Source organism: Callithrix jacchus, chromosome 1, assembly GCF_049354715.1.
Source record: "Callithrix jacchus isolate 240 chromosome 1, calJac240_pri, whole genome shotgun sequence".
NCBI lineage: Eukaryota > Metazoa > Chordata > Mammalia > Primates > Cebidae > Callithrix > Callithrix jacchus.
The window spans coordinates 159,807,235-159,828,710 of NC_133502.1; the positions used below are offsets into that span (position 1 = coordinate 159,807,235).

Genomic DNA, 21,476 nt, shown 5'->3' on the forward strand with positions numbered 1-21,476 from the left:
GGTCATGGACATAAAGAGTGAAGAGGAAAGAGGTCATGGGTATAAAGAATGAAGAGGGAGCCAGGCACGATGGCTCATGCCTATAATCCCAGCACTTTAGGAGGCCAAGGTGGGTGGATCACCTGAGGTCAGGAGTTCAAGACCAGCCTGACCGATATGGTGAAACCTGTCTGTACTAAATACAAAAAATTAGCTGGGCACGGTGGTACATACCTGCAGTCCCAGCTACTTGGGAGACTAAGGCAGGAGAATTGCTTGAATCTGAGAGGCAGAAGTTGCAGTGAGCTGAGATCACACCATTGCACTCTAGCCTGGGCAACAAGAGTGATAGTCTGTCTCAAAAATAAATAAATAAAATAATTTTTTTAAAAAAAGAGTAAAGAGGGAAAACGTTGTCTAGGCTTACCTCACAGGTACACAATAACTGCATGTAGTAAGAAAATAAAAGGAGGCCTGGACAGACTGTTCGTGAACAACAGCACTTAAAGACGGAGTAAGGAGAGTCTGAAAAAGGGAATGATAAGCAACAGACAAAAATAAAAAGAAAACTAACATGGGGTCAGAATAATTAAGAAAAAAATTTTCCTAGAGATTTTCCTGGAGATAGAAGTCAACCATTTCAAATGATGCAAAAAGATCATGCAAAGTAAGAATTGAAAAGAATCCAGTACATTTAGCAATAGAGTTAACACCTGACCTTGGCTCAAGCGGTTTCAATGAAGTGGTAGAGACAAAAGCAGACCATGTAGGGTAGAGGAATCCAGTGGAAGATTAAAAAGGATGTGAGGAATAAATGACGACTCTTTAGAAACTTTTAGTTATGAAAAGGGAAGGAGAACCGGTATTTTTTTATTATTTCAATCAAATAAGTGCTATGAGCACATTTAAATAGCAACAGGAAAAAGCCACTAGAGAAAGAGAAATTGAAGAGGGAAAAAGTTATTAGACTGTGACCCTGAGAATATGGGACAGATTAGGATTTAGCCCAAGGTTTGAGGAATTACCTTCCATAGGACAGGAAGGCCATCTCTGCCATTAAAACAGGAGGGAAACAGGAAGACAGGTGTTGATAAAAATCAATGTTATAAATTTTATGGAAGGGCCTGAAAGAATTCCCTTCTGATGGTTTCTACTGTTTCTGTAAAATAGAAGGCAAAGTCTTCTTCTGAGATTTGGAGAGCAGAGGGCAAGTCAGCAGTGTGACAATAGTAGGAAACAGCTTGCAACAGAGTGAAGAAGAGAAGAAAATTGATTGGTAAAATGAACTACAAATGTGAAGAAAGTGTAAAGGACCCAACTGAGGTTAGTGAATATAAATTTATAGCCGCATTAGTCCACATAGTGAAACAGATAAAAAATAAATCTATCCTTTCTTCCCCCTACTCCTATAGCATTTACACTAGTGTTTAATCACTGAAAAAATACTAACATATACAGACAAGGTTTTCTAAATCTTCACTTAAAAATGTGATTTTAAAAAATATCCTTTATTTCATATCAACCAACCAAAAAGAATTTCTGCTAAAAGAAGCATCTAGAGTTTGTGTGCATATACACACACACGAGACACACACATTTAAAAAGTATAAAATGCCTCCTTTGCATATATTAGGGAGCAATTCCAAATGGGCAATTATTTATAACCTATACAATTATTATTAATATAGACTTGTGAAAACCCAACTAATGATTCTGAGGGTCTATAATATAAAGGAGTCATTGGACCTATATTTTCTTTTCTTTTTTTTTTTTTTTTTTTTTTTTTTGAGACGGAGTTTCGCTCGTTACCCAGGCTGGAGTGCAATAGCGTGATCTCAGCTCACGGCAACCTCCGCCTCCTGGGTTCAGGCAATTCTCCTGCCTCAGCCTCCTGAGCAGCTGGGATCACAGGCACGTGCCACCATGCCCAGCTAATTTTTTTTGTATTTTTGGTAGAGACGGGGTTTCACCACGTTGACCAGGACGGTCTCGATCTGTTGACCTCGTGATCCACCCGCCTCGGCCTCCCAAAGTGCTGGGATTACAGGCTTGAGCCACCGCACCCAGCCTGGACCTATATTTTCATGTCAGATACATTACTGGTTTTAGTTAATAAATTAAATCTCTCTCAGGTTATTAACAAACTTGTCTATTAGGAACAGCGTAAGACTGGTTCATAAGAATGTTTTCATAAGAACATTATATAATGTTTCACAACATTATATGGCTATCATTTCTATATGTATATCATATCTAGATATAGCCATATATCTAGATATACCTATATCTATATAGCTATCATATAATATGTGTAGCTTTTATATTCTTGTATAATAAAGAATTTAGGTGACCTCTGTCCATGCTCCTGAGAGGTAAGCTCTAAACCCTTGGGATTTTCGCAGTAACTGGGCCCCTCTAACCACATTTGATAACTTATGCTGAGGAAGTAACTCATAGTGGGCCCCTAGATCATTTATGCTAAGAGATAACTCAGGATGGGGTTAATCACACTGGAAAGACTAATCATCTTAAAGGTTTCAGCCAGGTGACTGGGAGAACAGGGTGGGGAGTTGGAGAGGGAAAGGGGACTGAGGGGAGTGTTAGAAATTGAGTCACGTGAACAATGATTCAAGCAATCAAGCAATCATGCTTGGTCAATAAAAACCTTGGACACCAAAGTTCAGGTGAGCTGGTGGGCTTCTGTGATCAGCAGTATATTATTGTGTGTATTATCACACATCACTGTGCTGGGAAAGTACCCTGACATAACAGAAGCTTTGTATCTGGAACCCTCTCAGGCTTTGTCCTACATGTTTCTTCTTTGGCTGGTTCCAACTTGTATCCTTTCCTATAAAACTATAACCATATATACAGGGCTTTCCTGAGTTCTGACTCATTCTAGCTAATTACTAAACCTGAGGCAGGGGGTGAGTCCATGGAGACCCCCAAATCTGTAGCCAACAGGTCTGAAGTGAGGGTGGCTCTGGGATCACAGGAACTTGTAGGTGGCATATAAAATCAATTTAGCCTTGTGGAGGACTATCCCCTTAACCTGTTAGGTTTGGCAGCGTAATTATATATGATATAAAATATTTTATATAGGTTATATAAACATTATACATAATGATTCTCTCTCAGAATACATTATTCCTTTAATTTTACCTTTTTCCTTTTTTTCTCCTCGCTTAAGCTCAGTGGTAAGAAAAAATTATTATGTTTTCTTTTTTGTATTTTTTGTAGAAATGAGGTCTGTTGTTGCCCAGGGTGCTTGTGAAGTCCTAGCCTCAAGGGATCCTCCTGCCTAAAACTCCCAAAGTGCTGGAAATTACAGGTACAAACAACCATACCCAGCTAATTTTACCTCCTTTTTAAATAAAGCTGACAACTACTACAAAAATAAGTATTTTAATAAATCAGGAGTCTACCAAATACTTGAGAACACACATTCCATCACCTGGCAGCAAAACATGAATTATTAGTAGAATCCCACCTAGAGCAGGAATCCTACGCTGGTTAAAATCCTACGCTGGGGTAGTAAACCCCATCTACTACAACCAAAGGAAAACTGAGCCAGGCCAGAAAGCTAAAAATCCTATGTACTAATACCTCAGAGACATAAGAGCTCATCATTTGGAGGCATAACTTAATACAAAGTCATAATTACACGATTTTAAGGGTTCTTTTTTAAATTATTTCTAAAGACAGACCACAATGATATAACTTGCAATTATAAATCCTCCTTTAAAAAACTGGTTCATTTTAAATTACCACAAATAAGGAATGTATTATTTAAAAACCTCCCCACACAAAAAAATGCCAGGACCTTATTAATTCACTGGTAAATTCTCCTCCATAACTTCTTCCGGAGAAGAGAAAAAGGTGGGGTAAGGGAATGGCAAAAAAAACATGTCCCTGATGTTAACAGGCCAGAATAATCTTGAAACAAAACAAGGGTGTCACCAGAAAGAAAGATAAAAGCAAATAAAAGATGTATCTCATGAATATAGAGGAAAATAAGATAATAAAATATTTAAATCATAATACATAAAATATGTTTTAAAAAGTAAGTCAAATCCAATGGTACATAAAAAAGATAATACATCCTACCAAAATTGGATTTATGCCAAAGATGCGAATTGGTTTAACACTTAAAATCAGTGTAATCTGCCATGTTAACACAATAAAGAATAACAATCATATGATCATCTCAATATATACAGGAAAGGCATTTGATCAAATTCAACATCTGTTCATGCTAAATTGATGGAAATAAACATTCTTTTCTTTTTTGAGATGGAGTCTCGCTCTGTCACCCAGGCTGGAGTGCAGTGGCACAATCCTGGCTCACTGCAACCTCTGCCTCCCGGGTTCAAGTGATTCTCCTGCCTCAACCTCCAAAGTAGCTGGGATAACAGGTGCATGTCACCATGCCTAACTAATCTTTGTATTTTTAGTAGAGACAGAATTTCACCACGTTGGCCAGGATGGTCTTGAACTTCTGACATCATGATCTGCCCGCCTTGGCCTCCCAAAGTGCTGGGATAACAGGCATGAACCACCTCACATAGCAGGAAATAAACTATTAATGTTGAATAGACAACTTCCTTAATCTGATAAGAGATTTTTATAAAAACTTACAGCAAACATTATATCTAAAGGTAAAATACCAGTTTTCCTCTGAGTTCAGGAACAAGGCAAAGATGTTCACTATTACCAATTCTTTCAGATTTGCACTGCAAGTTTTATTCAGAGCAGTAAGACAAAGAAAAATAAAATGCATTAAGATTAGAAAGGAAGAAATAATATTTTCATTATTTAAACATAATGAGTGGTACACAAAAAAATCCAAAACAATCTATGGATAGATTAATAGAATAACAAAACAACAAATCAATTGGTTTCCTATAAACCATTAGTAATAAACCATTGGAAAACAAAATTTGAAAACACCTATTACAATGACATCAAAGCACACCAAATAGATGGAAATTAATCTAGGAAAAAAATGTGTAAGACGTCTACACAGAAAAATAAAATACACTGCTATAAGAAATTAAGGAAAACTTAAAGGATACACCATATTCATGGATTAGAAAATATTAAGATGTCAATTCTTCCCTAAATTGACCTATAGACAATATAATCCAAGCACAATTCAGCAGATATTTTGAATAAAATAAAAAGCTGATCGTAGAGCCAGGCACAGTGGCACGAGCCTATAATGGTTCCGGGCCAGCCTGGGCAACATAGGAAGATACTATCTCTATCAATCAATGATTTAGTGGAGGAGTAATTTTTAAAAGTGTGGATACCATTAGAAGGAAAAAGAAAAGCAGATTCTTTCTATAATTTAAAGAAATGCAAAGGACCAAGATTTGCCAAAACTATCCTGAAGAGGAACAACAGCTAGAGGACTTTGGTTAGATTTCAAGGCTTATTAAAAACTATAGTAGCCTGGGCACAGTAGCTCAGACCTGTAATCCCAGAACTTTGGGAGGGCAAGGCAGGGTGACTGTTTAAGCTCAGGAGTTTGAGACCAGCCTGGGCAACATGGTGAAACTCCATCTCTACCAAAAAAAAAAAGTTAGCTGGGTGTGGTGGCATGCATCTGTAGTCCCAGCTACTTGAGAGGCTTAAGTGGGAGAATTGCTTGAGTCCAGGAGGCAGAGGATGGAGTAAGCCAAGATCATGCCACTGCATTCCAGCCTGGGCAACAGAAAAAGACCCTGTCTCAAAAAGAGAAAGACTCTGTCTCAAAAAAAAATAAACAAAATAAAAACTAATAAAAGAGTACTATGCTACAAAAAATAAGTAGAAAACTTAAACAAAATTAAAAATGCATAAAAGACAAATACATATATAGTCACCTGGTTTATAGCAGAGGTGTCACTGCAATGCAGTGGGTAAATGATGGTCTTTTCAGTAACTGGTGCTAGATCAACTGTATTACAATATGGCAAAACATTAAATCCCTATCTCACACCATATATATTAGTCCATTTTCATGCTGCTGATAAAGACATAGCCAAGACTATGCAATTTACAAAGGAAAGAGGTTTAATGCAGAACTCACAGTTCCCTGTGGCTGAGGAAGCCTCTCAATGACAGAAGGCAAGGAGGAGCAAGTCACATCTTAACATGGATGGTGGTAGGCAAAGAGTCAACTTGTGCAGGCAAACCCCCATTTTTAAAATCATCAGATCTCCTGAGACCCATTCACTGTCAGGAGAATAGCACGGGATAGACTTGCCCCCATGATTCAGTCATCTCCATCATGTCCCTCCCACAACACGTGGGAATTATGGGAGCTACAAGTTGAGATTTAAGTGGGGACACAGAGCCAAACCATATCACCATACATAAAAGAGATTAAATTCCAGATGAATCATAAATCAAAATGTCAAAGGTAAAACAATAAAGTTCCTAGAGAAATGAAGAATATTCTCATTACCTCAAGATAGGAAATGATATCTTAAAACAAGAAGCTAGATGGTAAGGAAGTCTGAGAAATATGATTAGCAGAATCTGTCTCACAGAGTAGAGTTTAGAAATGTGGAGTTAAAAATAACTATCACTGAAATAAACTTTCATAATCTGACAAAAAGCACCTATGTAAAATCTACAGCAAATATATCTCATACAAAATCAGAAACAAGACAAAACATGCACTATCATAGAGTACAGTCATCAACTGAGATAAATGAGAACAAAGTATCGCCAATGTAATTTTTAGAAATGAATAATCAACAATGGCAATAAAAACTACAAAGTATCTGAAAATAAATCTAATTAAACATGTCACAGTCCTTTACAGAGAAAATTATAATCCTAACTGTAATTCATAAGATCTAAATTAATGGAGAAGCATAACATTCATGGATTTTTTTTGGGGGGGTGGAGTTTCACTCTGTCACCCAAGCTCGAGTGCAGTGGCACAATCTCAGCTCATTACAACCTCTGCCTTCCAGCTTCAAGTGATTCTCCTGCCTCAGCCTCCCAAATAGCTGGGATTACAGGCATGTGCCACCACACCTGGCTAATTTCGTATTTTTTTGTAGAGATGGGGTTTCACCATGTTTGTCAGGATGGTCTCAAACTCCTGACATCAGGTGATCCACCTACCTCAGCCTCCCAAAGTGTTGGGATTACTGGCTTGAGCCACCATGTCCAGCCGCATTCATGGATTTCCATGTCAGCATACATTAGTGATAATAACCCCCAAATCTCCACAGCTTAAAAGCAACCAACATTAGTCTCTCACTTACACTACTCCTCATCATAGGTCAGGAGGAGGGCTCTGCTCACTGCAGTCAGTTGGCTGACAGAGCCAACTCCATTTCGAACACTGCTGGTTAGAGTCATTACCTCAATCCTTCCGGCTCAAATTAAACTTTCTGTGGTAAAACTAATCATATGTCCCTCATTCTGTCCCCAGCACTAAATTCTGTTTTGTGCCCAAAAGAGAGAACCAGAAATATCTGGTAAACAGCACTAATGCTCACAAATAAACTCAATGTTGCAAAGATGGGAAGCCCCACAGTCAAATATTCTCTACAGACAATAAAGTGCTTTGCGAATGCTGAAAAAAATAATAAAACTCATATGGAATAGGAACAGAACAGAATATGTAACAGCAAAGAGCCAAGAAAAACTGTCAATTTTCCATAAAAGTGAGGTGGAAGTGACTCTACCGGATTTCCAGACTTATAAAGCTGACAAGACTGAGTATGGCAAAAGCACCAGTCGGCAAATAGACAAATCAGTATATTAAAACAGAGAACACAGAAAAATAACTGGGAATATATGGAAACTTAAGATTGACAAAAATGGCATTAAGAATCAGAGATGAAAAAACTGGACTACACATCAGAAAAAAAAGATTCAAATCTAGCAGTACCAAATGTTGGCAAAGATAGGAAACAAACCAAGAAGAACTCTGGTTCACTACTGATGGGGTACACACTGATACAAATCTCTGAAGAACAACTCTGCAGTAAAGACATCTCTAGCAAATTTGAAGGGGGACATACCCTTCAACCCAACAATTCTGCCATTTGAGTACCTATCTACAAACTGTTTATCACCAGTCAGCAAAGCGATAAGGAACACTTCTTACCAGAAAAGTGCTGCTAGAATAAGAAGTTTTAAATAAATTAACAGTGACAGTTGATTTACATTTTTATGCAAGTTCCTTATTTGCAAGAAATAATTCCCTACTGCTGAGACAACACTTTATGTAAGTTACACTGTCCTAGAAAAAAACTCTCCCAGGAACTGAATGTGGTGGCTCACACCTTTAATCCCAGCACTTTAGTAGGAGGCTGAGGTAGTCAGATTGCTTGAGCTCAGGAGTTCAAGACCAGCCTGGGCAACATGGCAAAACTCCATCTCTACAAAAAAAAAAAAAAAACCCACAAAACTTAGCCAGACATGGTGGTATGCACCTGCAGTCCCAACTACTCAGTACTTACGAGGCTGAGGTGGGAGAATCCCTTAAACCTGCAATAAGTTGTGATCATGTCCCTGCACTCCAGCCTGAGCAACTGAGCAAGATCCTGTCTCAAAAAAAAAAGAAATCTCCCAGGAAGAGACAAGCACAAGGACACATATATCAAAGTGTTCATGGCCCAGAATTAATAAAAGCAAAAACATGAAAACAATCTAAATATCAGTGAACAGGAGAAGGGATAAATTATGGCAGGGTCCCACAACAATGGAAATAAATAAACAAAAACTACATGTCACATGAGCCAACAAGACCTTATCTGAAGGATCAAACAAAGTAAATAAGTTGCAGAAGGATATGTACAGTTTAGTTCCATTTATGGAAAGTTTTTAAATGCAATATATATTGAGTATGATAGATACATCACAGTAATGACAATCTCTGAATGAGAAGGGAGAGGGAAGGAAGGAAGAGAGGAAAAAGAGACGAAAAGAAAATGATACGATAAGGAGGGTCTGAATTGCATCTGCAATGTTTATTTAAAAAAATAAAATAAAATAAAGGCCAGGCGCGGTGGCTCACACCTATAATCCCAGCACTTTGGGAGGCTGAGGTGGGTTGACCATCCTGGTCAACATGGTGAAACCCCATCTCTACTAAAAATACAAAAATTAGCTGGGCATGATGGTGTGCACCTGTAATCCCAGCTACCCAGGAGGCTGAAGTAGGAAAATCGCTTGGAACCCAGAAGGCAGAGGTCGCAGTGAGCCAAGATCACACCATTACACTCTAGCCTGGGCGACAGAGCAAGACTCCGTATCAAAAAAAAAAAGAACATCTAATCTCAAAGGAAATGTATCAAAACCCCAAGAATCTTAAATCTCAAAACAAAACAAAATGAAAATCAAGCTTATGTTAACTATTACATTCATGTAGGAAGAAAAAACCCTACTAAAAATATAAATAAATGTATGTGTATGTGTGTTTATTTTGGAGACAGGTTGTGCTGCTGCCCAAGCTGGGGTAGAATGGTGCAGTTACAGCTCACTGCAGGCTCAAACCATTCTCCCACCTTAGCCTCCAGAAGTAGCTAAAACCATAGACACATGCCACTGCACCCAGCTAGTTGTTTTATTTTTTGTAGAGATGAGTGCATCCTGTTGCCCAGGCCAGTCTCAAACTATTAAACTCAAGCAATCCTCCCATTTCAGCCTCCCAAAGTGCTGAGATTACAAGTGTCAGCCACCACACCCAGCTCATTTATTTTTCTTTAAGTAATTCAAATTTATATTATTCACCTGTCTTTAGTTTCTCTATCTAAAGACAAAGAAGGAACTCTCCCTCCTCCTATCTGCATAAAAAGAAAAAGACCAGTAAAAGTTGAAGGACTTCAGTATTACCCACCTTTAGCTACTGACATTTCTGAAAACATTAACTTATTCCTGAGAAATAAAACTGTCCACACAAATCACACATTCTTCAGATCTCTCTCAAAAATACAACTTTAACCTCTAAATTAGGGAGGAAAAGCTATTTTCTTACATGATTAGAAAAGACAATAAACCTACAATTACTTATTTTTCTCTCATATCATTACTTATGGAAAAAGCACGTGAAGAAGAGGAGGAGGAAGAGGAGCAGGAGGAGGAGGAGAGGAAAGAATAGAGAATAGTGGAATAGGATAGGCACTAAATCAGTTTCCTTAGTTGTACTGCCTTTCAGGACAACCAGAACATCACAACATTCCTTAGAATGTATGCAAGAAGGGCTGGGCGTGGTGGCTCAAGCCTGTAATCTCAGCACTTTGGGAGGGCAAGGCAGGCAGTTAACAAGGTCAAGAGATGGACATCATCCTGGCTAACACAGTGAACTGCCGTTTCTACTAAAAATACAAAAAAAATTAGCCAGGCGTGGTGGTGGGCATCTGTAGTCCCAGCTACTCAGGAAGCTGAGGCAGGAGACTCGCTTGAACTCAGGAGGCAGACGTTGCAGTCAGCCAAGATCGTCCCCACTGCACTCCAGCCTGGGCAACAGAGCGACACTTCATCTCAAAAAAAAAAGAAAAAGAAATTATTCAAGGAAAGTATACTGTCAAAAGGAACAGGGAAAGGATTCTATTTAAGGTCATGTTATCCCTGTTTGGTTGAATTTCAGAGGATTCTTTCTGGTTTAATTCTGTGTCATTACCAATTTACTTCATGAGTAAGAATTACTTGTGTGAATTAGAATGAGTAGTTATTTCTGAGTGACAGGTTTCAGGTTTTTTAAGGTTGCTTAAATTTTCTACAAGGAATATTATTTTTTCTGAATATGAAAGTAAATTTTAAAATACAAATCAGGTTAAAGGTCTTACATAGAAGCTGAGATTGAAGACAAAGCTCTAAATACCTAGACCACGACTGTCTATTACTACAGAATATTTTTTAAAAGATATGTCAAGTTACTATGGAAATATACTATAATAGACTATTTCACAAAGAAATATTCTTCCTAATGGTATTTACTTTCTTCTGATTCACATATATAAGTACATAAAATACATCATACCTACAAAGCAGTTTCACATGGCCCTTTGAGCCTCAGAAAAATGTGAGGTGTGCTTATAGATGCATTTATAGATGAAAAACTGAGACTCACTACCTAACTGACCTGCCAGAGGTCACGAAATGAATAATACACAGATTCAGAAGCTGAACCCAGGCCCGGTGTGGTGGCTCAAGCCATCCCAGCAATTTTGGAAGCAGAGACGGGTGGATCACCAGAGGTCAGGAGTTCGAGACCAGCCTGACTAATATGGTCAAACACTATCTCTACTGAAAATACAAAAATTACATGGGTGTGGTGGTGTGTGATTGCAGTCCCAGCTACTAGGGAGGCTAAGACCGGAGAACTGCTTGACCTCAGGAGGCAGAGGTTGCAGTGAGCCGAGATCGCACCACTGCACTCCAGCCTGGGCATCAGAGAAAGACTCCATCTCAAAAAAATGGAAAAAAAAAAAAAAGAAACTGAACCAGGGAGGCCTCCAAGTGCACACTGGAACACAGTACCTTCTCGTAAAGAACTTCTATTAAAGCAGGTAGTAGTATTAGCTCCAATTTACAGCTGAGGAAACAGAACCTCGAAAATATTCCGTTAACCAAGATTACAAAGCTACTAAGTGGCAGGGCTGACTCAAACCCTAGGCAGTCCAATGCTCCTTCTAGCACGCTAAATTGTAACGGTTTAAGCAGAGAACGTAGGTTGAGAAGATACTAAATCTTACTAGACAACTATATACGACATGACTACAAACCAGCAGAGGTGCAGCAGTTACTGCAGAGAGAAGGAAAGGAAGAGAAAAGAAAAAGATGAAGAGGAAGGGGTGAACCAGTAAAAGGGCAGATAATCAAGAGCTCTTAAAGCAAGGCTTTAAGAGGACATACCGAGAGAGAGAGAGAGAGAGAGAGAGAGAGAGAGAGAGAGAGAGAGAGAGAGAGAGAGTGTGTGTGTGTGTGTGTGTGTGTGTGTGTAAATCAACAAAACAGGTGGCTTCCATGTCCAAGCTGAACATTTTCAGAAATGGGAGCCCAGGGGCTAAGAAAAGAATAAGGAACTAAATTATAGGGAATTCACAAAAACTGGAAATATCAGGCTGGAAGGTAGGGAAGAGAATGGACTCTGACAGTCACTACGGTTAGAAGTTTGAGGCTAAAACTATAGAAAAATAAAAAAGCCCTAACTGGCATCTAGATTTTGTGTGTAATCTTCTGGTAGACCAATCCTATGAATTATAAATCTAACCAGATACTAACTGGAAATTAAAGTCCACTTCATCTATTTGAAATACCATCTCAATTCACCAAAAGCCACTCTAATACTTGGCAAAACCCAAATGAGGCCAGCAGGATGCTTCTTTAAGAATTAATTAGCTGGGCGTGGTGGTAGGCCCCTGTAATCCCAACTACTTGTTAGGCTAGGGCAGGAGAATCACTTGAACCCAGGAGGCAGAGGTTGCAGTAAGCCAAAATTGTGCCACTGCACTCCAGCCTGGGCAACAGAGCAAGACTGTCTCAAAAAAAAAAAAAAAAGAAAGAATTAATGTCTAGAAAGTTGACGTCTACTACTGTTTTTAAATAGTTACCCCTCCCCAGCCTTCATCCCCGACCCCCACCACCCAGGCCCTGAGACAAAGTCTCGCTCTGTCACCCAGGCTGGAGTGCAGTGGTATGATCTCAGCTCACTGCAACCTCTGCCTCCCAGGGGGGTTTCAAGCGATTTTCCTGCCTCAGCCTCCTGAATAGCTAGAATTACAGGCATGTGCCACCACACTTGGCTAATTTTTGTATTTTTAGTAGAGGAGGGGTTTTACCATGTTGGTCAAGCTGGTCCCAATCTCCTGAACTCATGATCTGCCCACCTCAGCCTTTCAAAGTGCTGGGATTACAGGCGTAAGCCACTACACCCAGCCTTCTGTACCAAATTCAACAGATGCAAATGTACTTAAAAGGAGAATGTCAGGCAGTCTAGCAGCAAACATAAATATAGTAAGTTGGAAGTGGGGAGAAGATCCATTCCCAGAAAGAGACAATCCATCATGGTTCCTGCAGGAGCTGCCTCTCCAGCCAGGGCCCAAGGCGTGGCAATGAGAACCTTCACAGGCAATGAAGTCCTGAACAGGAGGTCCCTGCTGATGGAGTCCTTCGTTATACCCCTGCCCCCCAGAATTATAGCAATCAGACAGATAATCGTTCTGTTCCCTAGTCCACCAGTCTGTCCCCAAAGGGCCCAGGCAGATAGCCTAATCTGGAAACTCCTGCATCTGGATCCACTACAGAGTAGGTTCTTTAAACAGGGAAGAGGAAAAGTTTTTCTTTTCCTGGCCTTCTGCATATGATTCGAGGCTACTTCAAACCCCCTATCAATTCAGCTTAGTCCATAATAAGGCTATCCCTCCCCAGACTGCTTACCACCCAGCCCCCTCTTCTCCACAACCCATCATGCCCTCTCCTCCTGCCACACACACACACACACACACACACACACACACACATACAGAGGAAGAAGAGGAAATCATAGTGGTAGCTTGGCAGGATTGGGCCAGGTAACAAGACAGAAACCCTAGATTGAGTAAGTGTCAGACTTCTGACACTGAGGTCCACAAACACTGCTACCTCCCAAGGCCCTTTCCCCCAGAGACAACAGCTGGCAGAGATACTCAGAAATAGGTTTTAGGAGGTGATGAGCAGGAAGGATTACTTCAGCTTGTGAAAACTGGCTTAGAGGAAATAATATATACTATGCAAGAGTTCAAACTGCATAAAAGTCAAATGTACAATAGTTAAGATCCACTCAAAGCAGCTGATTACTTAGAAGAACAACGCTCATCTGGGTATGTAAACCCTAGAATGTTCTTTATTTAAGTCACTATTTAAATACTAGAAGTTGTCATTTCACTTTTGCCTTCAGTATATCATGACATTAACATATCAATCACAACCCCAAAAGCCCTAGGAGTTAAAGAATCTAGGACAGAATAAACAATGTCCTCACTGCTCTTCTAAACAATTCTTCCAATCTCCCCATTTTTCATTTCTCTAAGCACCCAAGGAATAAAGATATGTGAAAATAGCAAAAACAGGCCAAAATTTATTTTAAAGTTGAATTCTGGTTTTAAAATTATCCCGTCCCTCAAAATTTCACCTAAGTAAGACATTTTATATCATCAGCAGCAATATATATACCAAAAAATAGTACAATGCATAGGAGGGGTGGGGAGAAGGGGTCCAACAGTTATATTTGAAGATATCAACAAAAAGCACTTTTGGATTGAAGCTACAAAATCCCAGGAACTCACTGGATATTGAGTCCATGATATCAGAGAATTACAATCTGAATTTAAAGTTTCAATCAAAAGACCATCCAGTATCATCTAAGAGTGAAAATGACACCATACTCTTGTTCTGCCTTAGAATGAATTAGAATTAAATGGCTTTTCTCAAAATCACAATTCATGACAAAAATGGCAGAATTAGGAACATCCAATTACCGTGACAATGCCTCCTTCAATACCGCTTTTCTTCACAAATAGAAATGGCTGGGCATAGTGGCTCACACCTAAAGCCACAACACTTTGGGAGGTCTGAGTATAGCTTGAGCTCAGGAGTTCCAGACTAGCCCAAGTAACAGAAAGACTCTGTCTCTACCAAAAATAAAAATAAAAAATTAGCCAGGCATCGTAGCACACAACTATGATCCCAGCTACCTGGGAAGCTGAGGTGGGAGGATCCACTTGAGCCCAGGAGGTCAAGGCTGCAGTGAGCCATGCACTCCAGCTTGGGCAACAAAGCGAGACCCTGAGTCAAAAAATAAAAAAATTTTTTAAATGTAGTTTCACTTTATTGAGAGGCTGAGGTGAGAGGATCGCCTGAGTACAGGAGATCAAGGCAGCAGTTAGCCATGATTGTGCCACTGTACTCCAGCCTGGGTGACAGCGAGACCTAGTCTCAAAAAAATTTTTCTAATCAATAAAAAATAACCCCATCATGGCATTCCTGGAGCATGTAAAATGATTTTTTGTGATTGTGGCACACAAATTTGCTTGTAAACGATCACCCACTGTCTTTTTCTTGTGCACATTGCTAAATGACATCTTCAAGGGGGGTGGATCTCTTGAGCCCAGGAGTTCGAGACCAGCCTTCATGGCGAAACCCCATTTCTACTAAAAATACAAAAATCAGCCAGGTGGTGTGCGCCTGTAGTCCTGGCTATTCAGGGGGGCTGAGGCAGGAGGATCACCTGAGCCTTGGGAGATCAAGACTACAATGAGCCAATGAGCCACGACTGCGCCACTGCACTCCTGCCTAGACAACAGAGTGAGACACTGTCTCAAAAAAAAAAAAAAAAAAAACTTGCAAGTTTTATCTTTCTCTTTTTACTAATTTTTTTTATGTTTAGCATCACAGAGAATAGAGGCTTCAGGCATTTGTAAATTAACATAAACTTCACCAATTCTCTCAGGATAGCTAGAAAAGGAAAAAAAAAAAAAAAAATTAAGACCTTGGGGGGAAATTGCTATCTGATAACCTATGCATTTTTAGATGCTGCTACAAAAAAAAAAATGCACACATCCTAAGGAACTAAATCTACTAACCTCTACAATCAATGTGATACATGGTTTATCCAATCTTGACAAAAATCCTCAGGATCACCAATGGAATGTTCATCCACTCGTACATATGCAATTGTATAAAGAATCTATTATTTAGAACACCAAAAAAATACAATTAAAAGATGTATATGCATAGCTACCATTTTAAGAAAAAAATAAGCACTTTTCATTTCTTATTAGATCTTTGATGTCCTGATTGGCAAATTCAATATGAGGAAAAAATTGTAATTACCAAATTTGAGAAAGAATAAGGCATATGTCCACAAAACAAATTTATTGAGAACATGCTAATGCTTCAAAAAATACACTGAAAATTATTCACTGAAGACTTAAAATCTCTAATACCAATGCAACATATTTTATCGTCTATGTATATGTGTGCATATATATCATAAACACATAACCTGTTACATTAAAATTAGAAGAAAGTATATGAATTACACAATAGCTTCATAAGAAGAGTATTACTAAACGTGTATACATGTTTTTAGTACATTACATATGAGAACGTAAATGGCTGACAGACATAACCCCGGCCACCTTTGACCTCTCTCGGCACTCTTCATCTCCTTTCTCTGATTATCTTCCTCTCACTCTTAAATACGTATATTTGTGGCCCCCAGTCAGCTGTCCTGTGAACAATCTGCCCATTCCCACAGCTCTACCATGGGAATCATTCCCATACTAACTCTCTAGCTTCAGAACCAAGGTTCCCACACACCTGCAATCCATGTGCCAAGCACAGTTCTTAACATGTACTATCTCTTCCCATTCTTAAAACACTCCTGACCAGGCACACTGGCTCACACCTGTAATCGCAGCACTTTGGGAGGCAGAGGACAGCAGATTGCTTGAGTCTAGGAGTTCGAGACCAGCCTGGGCAACATGGCAAAACACTGTCTCTACAAAAAATACAAAAATTATCCAGGGCAGGTGGCGCACACCTGCAGTCTACTCAGGAGGCTAAGGTGGGAAGACCAGATCGAGGCTGCAGTGAGCCCAGATCATGCCACTGCACTTCATCCTGGGTGACAGAGAGTGACTTTGTCTCAATAAAAAAAGAAAAAGAAAAGAAAAATCTTCTAAGTTTTATTACCTTATTTTACAGATGAGAAAACCAAGGCCCAGAAGCTAGGTCCTTTGTTCAAGAACACATTAAGAAGTGTCAGAATCAGGATTAAAAACTCTCTGATTTCAATTCCAGAGGTTTTATCCACTACTCAAAATGGTCTCCCTAAATAACACGCAGCCTCAATAATTCAACCCATTCATTCAACAAATAATCTATCTGCTGAACACAGACTATCTATTTGTTGAATCTGTTCTGTCTTTTCTTCACTTTCCTAAATCTGTCTAGAGTCTACACTCTCCCTTACTCCTCCCTCCACCTTCTAGTCTTAGGTTAAATTTAGATTCATCTCTAATTCCTCCCTTCTTTAATAACCCTCATCTTGTTAGCCAATAATTTCTCCCTATTTTAGGGATTATAGATATTAACTCCTTGCCAAATCCACTTCCACTGTCCCAATTCAGACCCTAAGTTTCTTTTTTACTTGGCCTCTGTGATACCCTCCTAATTAGTCTTGCTGCTCTTGGTCTCTGGATCCTTGCAGTCAGTGTTACACCACTGCCACCTGTCATCCTTATAAAACAAACCTACTCATGTTACACTCCTGCTAAAAAGCTTTGATGGTTCTCTACTGTCTACAGAACAATGTCCAGACTAGTTCTGCTGGCGTTCCTACAACACACTAGTCCCAATCTAGCTCCACAGCATCATCTACTATTACTCCCCACACCAAAAATAATAATAATAATTTATAAGAGCTTAAGTGTGTATACAGTACATTTCACATACATTAATCCTAACAATACTATGAGTGATTTTTGTCATCCCAATTTTATGAGGAAGAAACTGAGACTTGGAAAGGTAATTTGTCCAAGATCCCAAATCATAAAAGCAGCATGGGCCAAGTCTCAAACTACACAGCTAATCCCCTTACCCAGTACTTCACACAACCATAGCACTCCCATTCCCATCTCAGCTTTTTTGTTTTCCATGATATTTTCCTATTTCCATGTCTCAGTTCAAGCTATTCTTCCTTTAGCCTCAAAAACCATTTTCATTTCTTGAGGTTTGCAAAGAACACTGTTAGGCAGCTTACTTATCATGCTTTATATACGTTATTTATATTTGCATATAAATCTCTCTCTGCACTGAATTACAAGCCCTCTGACAACAGAGCCATACATTATTTACTCAATTTTAAAAGTCTGCTTGTTGAATTGAAAAAATTATGTGGGCAAAACAAGCCATATAACATGGGAAGCATCAAGGCCAGGCCTGAAACGAAAGCTCAGCAACAGGGATCAAACCATCTGTGAACACTGGCAGTGCCTTAAATTTTAACATTTATCTTCTGAACAAGGTCAACACTCCAGTGCCAACTATTCTCACTCACACTGGTCTTTATTAAATATTATAGTTTACTGAAAACATAATTCAAAACAAATGAGGTAGGCTGGGCACAGTGGCTCAAGCAGGTAATCCTAGCACTTTGGGAGGCCAAAGCGAATGGATCACTCGAGATCAGGAGTTCAAGACAAGCCTAGGCAACGTGGTGAAACCCCGTCTCTACTAAAAATACAAAAATTAGCCAGTTGTTGTGGCACACGCCTGTAGTATCAGCTACTCAGGAGGCTGAGGTCAGAGAATCACCTGAACCTGGGAGGCAGAGGTTGCAATGAGCCAAGTGTGCCACTGCCCTCCAGCCTGGGTGACAGAGACTGTTTAAAAGAAAAGACAAAAAACAAACAAAAAAAAAAACAGAATGCAGTGGAAGTAAAAAAATTAGAATAGAAATTAATAAAAAACAGAAATATCCAATTCTGTTTTCCAATTTTACTTTTCTATTTGGTTAAGTAACCAAAATTTAAATAATACAGGTTTGACTTGGCCTTTCTACAAAGATCAGCTCCAAAGCCTGTATTCTGGTCATTTAAGCAATTAACTTTTTTTTTTTTTTTTTGAAACAGTGTCTCACTCTGTTGCCCAGGCTGGAGTGCAGGGGTGTGATCTCAGCTCACTGCAACCTCTGCCTTCCAGGTTCACGCAATTCTCCTGCCTCAGACTCCTGAGTAGCTGGGGTTACAGGCACCTGCCACAACACCCAGCTAATTTTTTTGTAATTTTTGGTAGAGATGGGGTTTTATCATCTTGGCCAGGCTGATCTTGAACTCCTGATCTCGTGATCCACCCACTTCAGCCTCCCAAAGTACTGGGATTACAGACATGAACCACCACGCCCAGCCTAAACAATTAACTCTTAGGAGCTATTTCAGTATGGTCACAGAATTATGTTCAGCACACAGCTTCCCATGTCTCATCCTCTAAAAGAGCCACTAGGATTCCTGGCACTAGCAGAGGCTCTCTCAGAAGAAACTTGACATGCTGATTATCTGGCCAACTTCTGCAACTGAAGTTTCCCATGGCTATGTCCAAGGGTCAGACTGAATAGTACATGATTTAAGATTACAGGCAGTTGCTCTTCATGAGTTGCCTTTATTCCAATGAAGATCAGATTCTAAGGATTCTTTATAATTATAAAGCCCAAAATACGAAACCACTAAACCGCTGACCAGGTGAAAAGTCTTACATGCTTCTTTCCCTGTCAGAAATCTCTCAACCCACTGCTGAAATATTAACTATAATGTCAGTTTTTCCATAAAGTGGCAGAAGATAATATTAGCAGAAAAACTAGCCACGTCTTGCATTGAATTTCATTTCATTTCATTTGCAATAGTTATAATCACTCTAAGCATATGGAAAGAAAGCTACAGCTCTGAGCTTAACTAATTTACAAACTAGATTTCAGAACTGCCTTAACAGTCAAAACTAATGGTTTTCTTTTTTGGCAACTTACCCAAAAATCTACTATGTTCTGCTCAACAAATATCAGAATATTGCCACTTCTTTTTTTTGAGGAGTCTAGCTCTGTCACACAGGCTGGAGCGCAGTGGCACATTCTCAGCTCACTGCAACCTCCTGCTTCCAGGTTCAAGCAATTCTCCCGCCTCAGCCTCCCAAGAAGCTGGGACTACAGGCCCACATCACAACACCCGGCTAATTTTTTTGTATTTTTAGTAGAGATGAGGTTTCACCATGTTGGCCAGGCTGGTCTTGAGCACCTGATCTCAACTTATCTACCAGCCTTGGTCTCCCAAAGCGCTGTGATTACAAGTGTGAGCCACCATGCCTGGCCCCAATTGCCGTATTTTATACACTACAGAAGGTTCTTTCTGGATACTAGACATGGAAAAAAAAAAATGAAAGAAAGCCATCTTGATCTTGTTATGAACTCTATATTCTCCCATGCAGGAATAAAACAGTAGTGGTAGGGCAGAATTAACATAGATATTGGAATCAAAGAATGTGAGTTCAAGCCCTAACTGTCTAATGAGGATAGCTCTATCCCTGAAACAGCAATAGAACCAAACTCACAGAGTTGTTTTGAGGATTCAGTTAGTTGATACATGCAAAACAATTAGAACGCACGGTAAATACACAATGAATAAACAGCTTTACTATTAATTATTCTCTTATAATCACTGACCCAAACATGAGGTTTGGGTTTGTGAAAGGGTAACAAATGCTAACAAGTCTCAACCCAAAATTAACCTGCCTATTTTTGGCAACTTTTTTTCTTTGAAACAAGGTCTCGCTTTGTCACACAGGCTAGAGTGAAGTGGTGTGATCTCGGCTTACTGCAGTCTTGACTTCCTGGGACCAAGCCATCCCCCACACTTCAGCCTCCCAAGTAGCTAGAACTACAGGCTGGTGCCACCACACCCAGCTAATTTTTGTATTTTTTGTAGAAACGGGGTTTCACCACGTTGCCCAGGCTGGTCTCAAACTCCTGGACTCAAGCAATCTGCCCACCTCAACCTCCCAAAGTGCTGGAATTACAAACTTGAGTCACTGAACCCAGGCTTTTGGCATGCTCAATGATATTATTCAAAAAATAAATAGGCCAGATGAGGTGGCTCACTCCTGTAATCCCAGCACTTTGGGAGGCCAAGCTGGAAAGATCACGAGGTAAGGAGTTCAAGACCAGCCTGGCCAACATGGTGAAATCCCATCTCTACTAAAAATACAGAAATCAGCTGGGTGTGGGGGTGCAACTACAATCCCAGCTACTTGGGAGGCTGAGGCAGGAGAATCACTTAAACCCAGGAGGCAAAGGTTGCAGTGAGCCAAGATCGCACCACTGTGTTCCAGCCTGGGCAAGAGTGAGACTCCGTCTCAAAATAAATGAATGAATAAAATAAAATAAATAAAAAAGAATCCTAACAGTCAATTTTGCTTCTCCTACAAAGTATGGTAGCAGATATAACTGAAAGTTGCAGATTTCACTTAAATTGATATGACGTAAATTACTTCAAGTGCAAGGAGGAAAATGTTTATTTGAAATCTACAGAAATGCAGTTTTACCAGCTACGCCATCTCAAAATAACAGACCTGGGAATCACAGAAAATATTACTTTAGTATTATCCATATCATACAGTCATACATTTTGGTCCTTACTTATCTGTTTACACTTATTATTCCTCTTTCTCAACAGTATTATAATTCATTTGGTGGGCTTTGGTGTCTCTTTTGTACCCAACAGCAGTGAAATGGTTGGATTAAGGTAACATCTAGCTAAGAATCTGGCAATGCATCCGATTTGAACTGTTCATCAGTATGCACACTCTATGGTGCACAGAGGTAAGATGGTCTCAAGGGTGGCTGTAAGTGCATACTAAAGGCTGAGGACACCAGGACTACTTTCCAGCTGCAGGATCCAGGAGACCTAAGAACCCTGTTTCTCATTCCATAAAGCAGCAATAATAATATTACCTAC

At 39.6% G+C, this 21,476-nt stretch overlaps 1 protein-coding gene across 7 annotated transcripts in view; it reads right to left on the bottom strand.

Annotated features, from left to right (window-relative positions):
* The window catches only part of ECPAS (Ecm29 proteasome adaptor and scaffold), a 119,681-nt gene that overhangs the window by 92,223 nt on the left and 5,982 nt on the right, over nucleotides 1-21,476 (bottom strand). For 3 of the 7 annotated variants that reach the window (XM_078374239.1, XM_035254579.3, XM_078374241.1), the window contains exon 2: nucleotides 15,555-15,658. The exons of the other annotated variants lie outside the window; for them this stretch is intronic. In XM_078374239.1, the coding sequence (XP_078230365.1) occupies nucleotides 15,555-15,576 (22 nt within the window). In that variant the 5' untranslated portion in view covers nucleotides 15,577-15,658. The remainder of the gene's footprint in view (nucleotides 1-15,554; nucleotides 15,659-21,476) is intronic. 7 annotated transcript variants of the gene reach the window in all.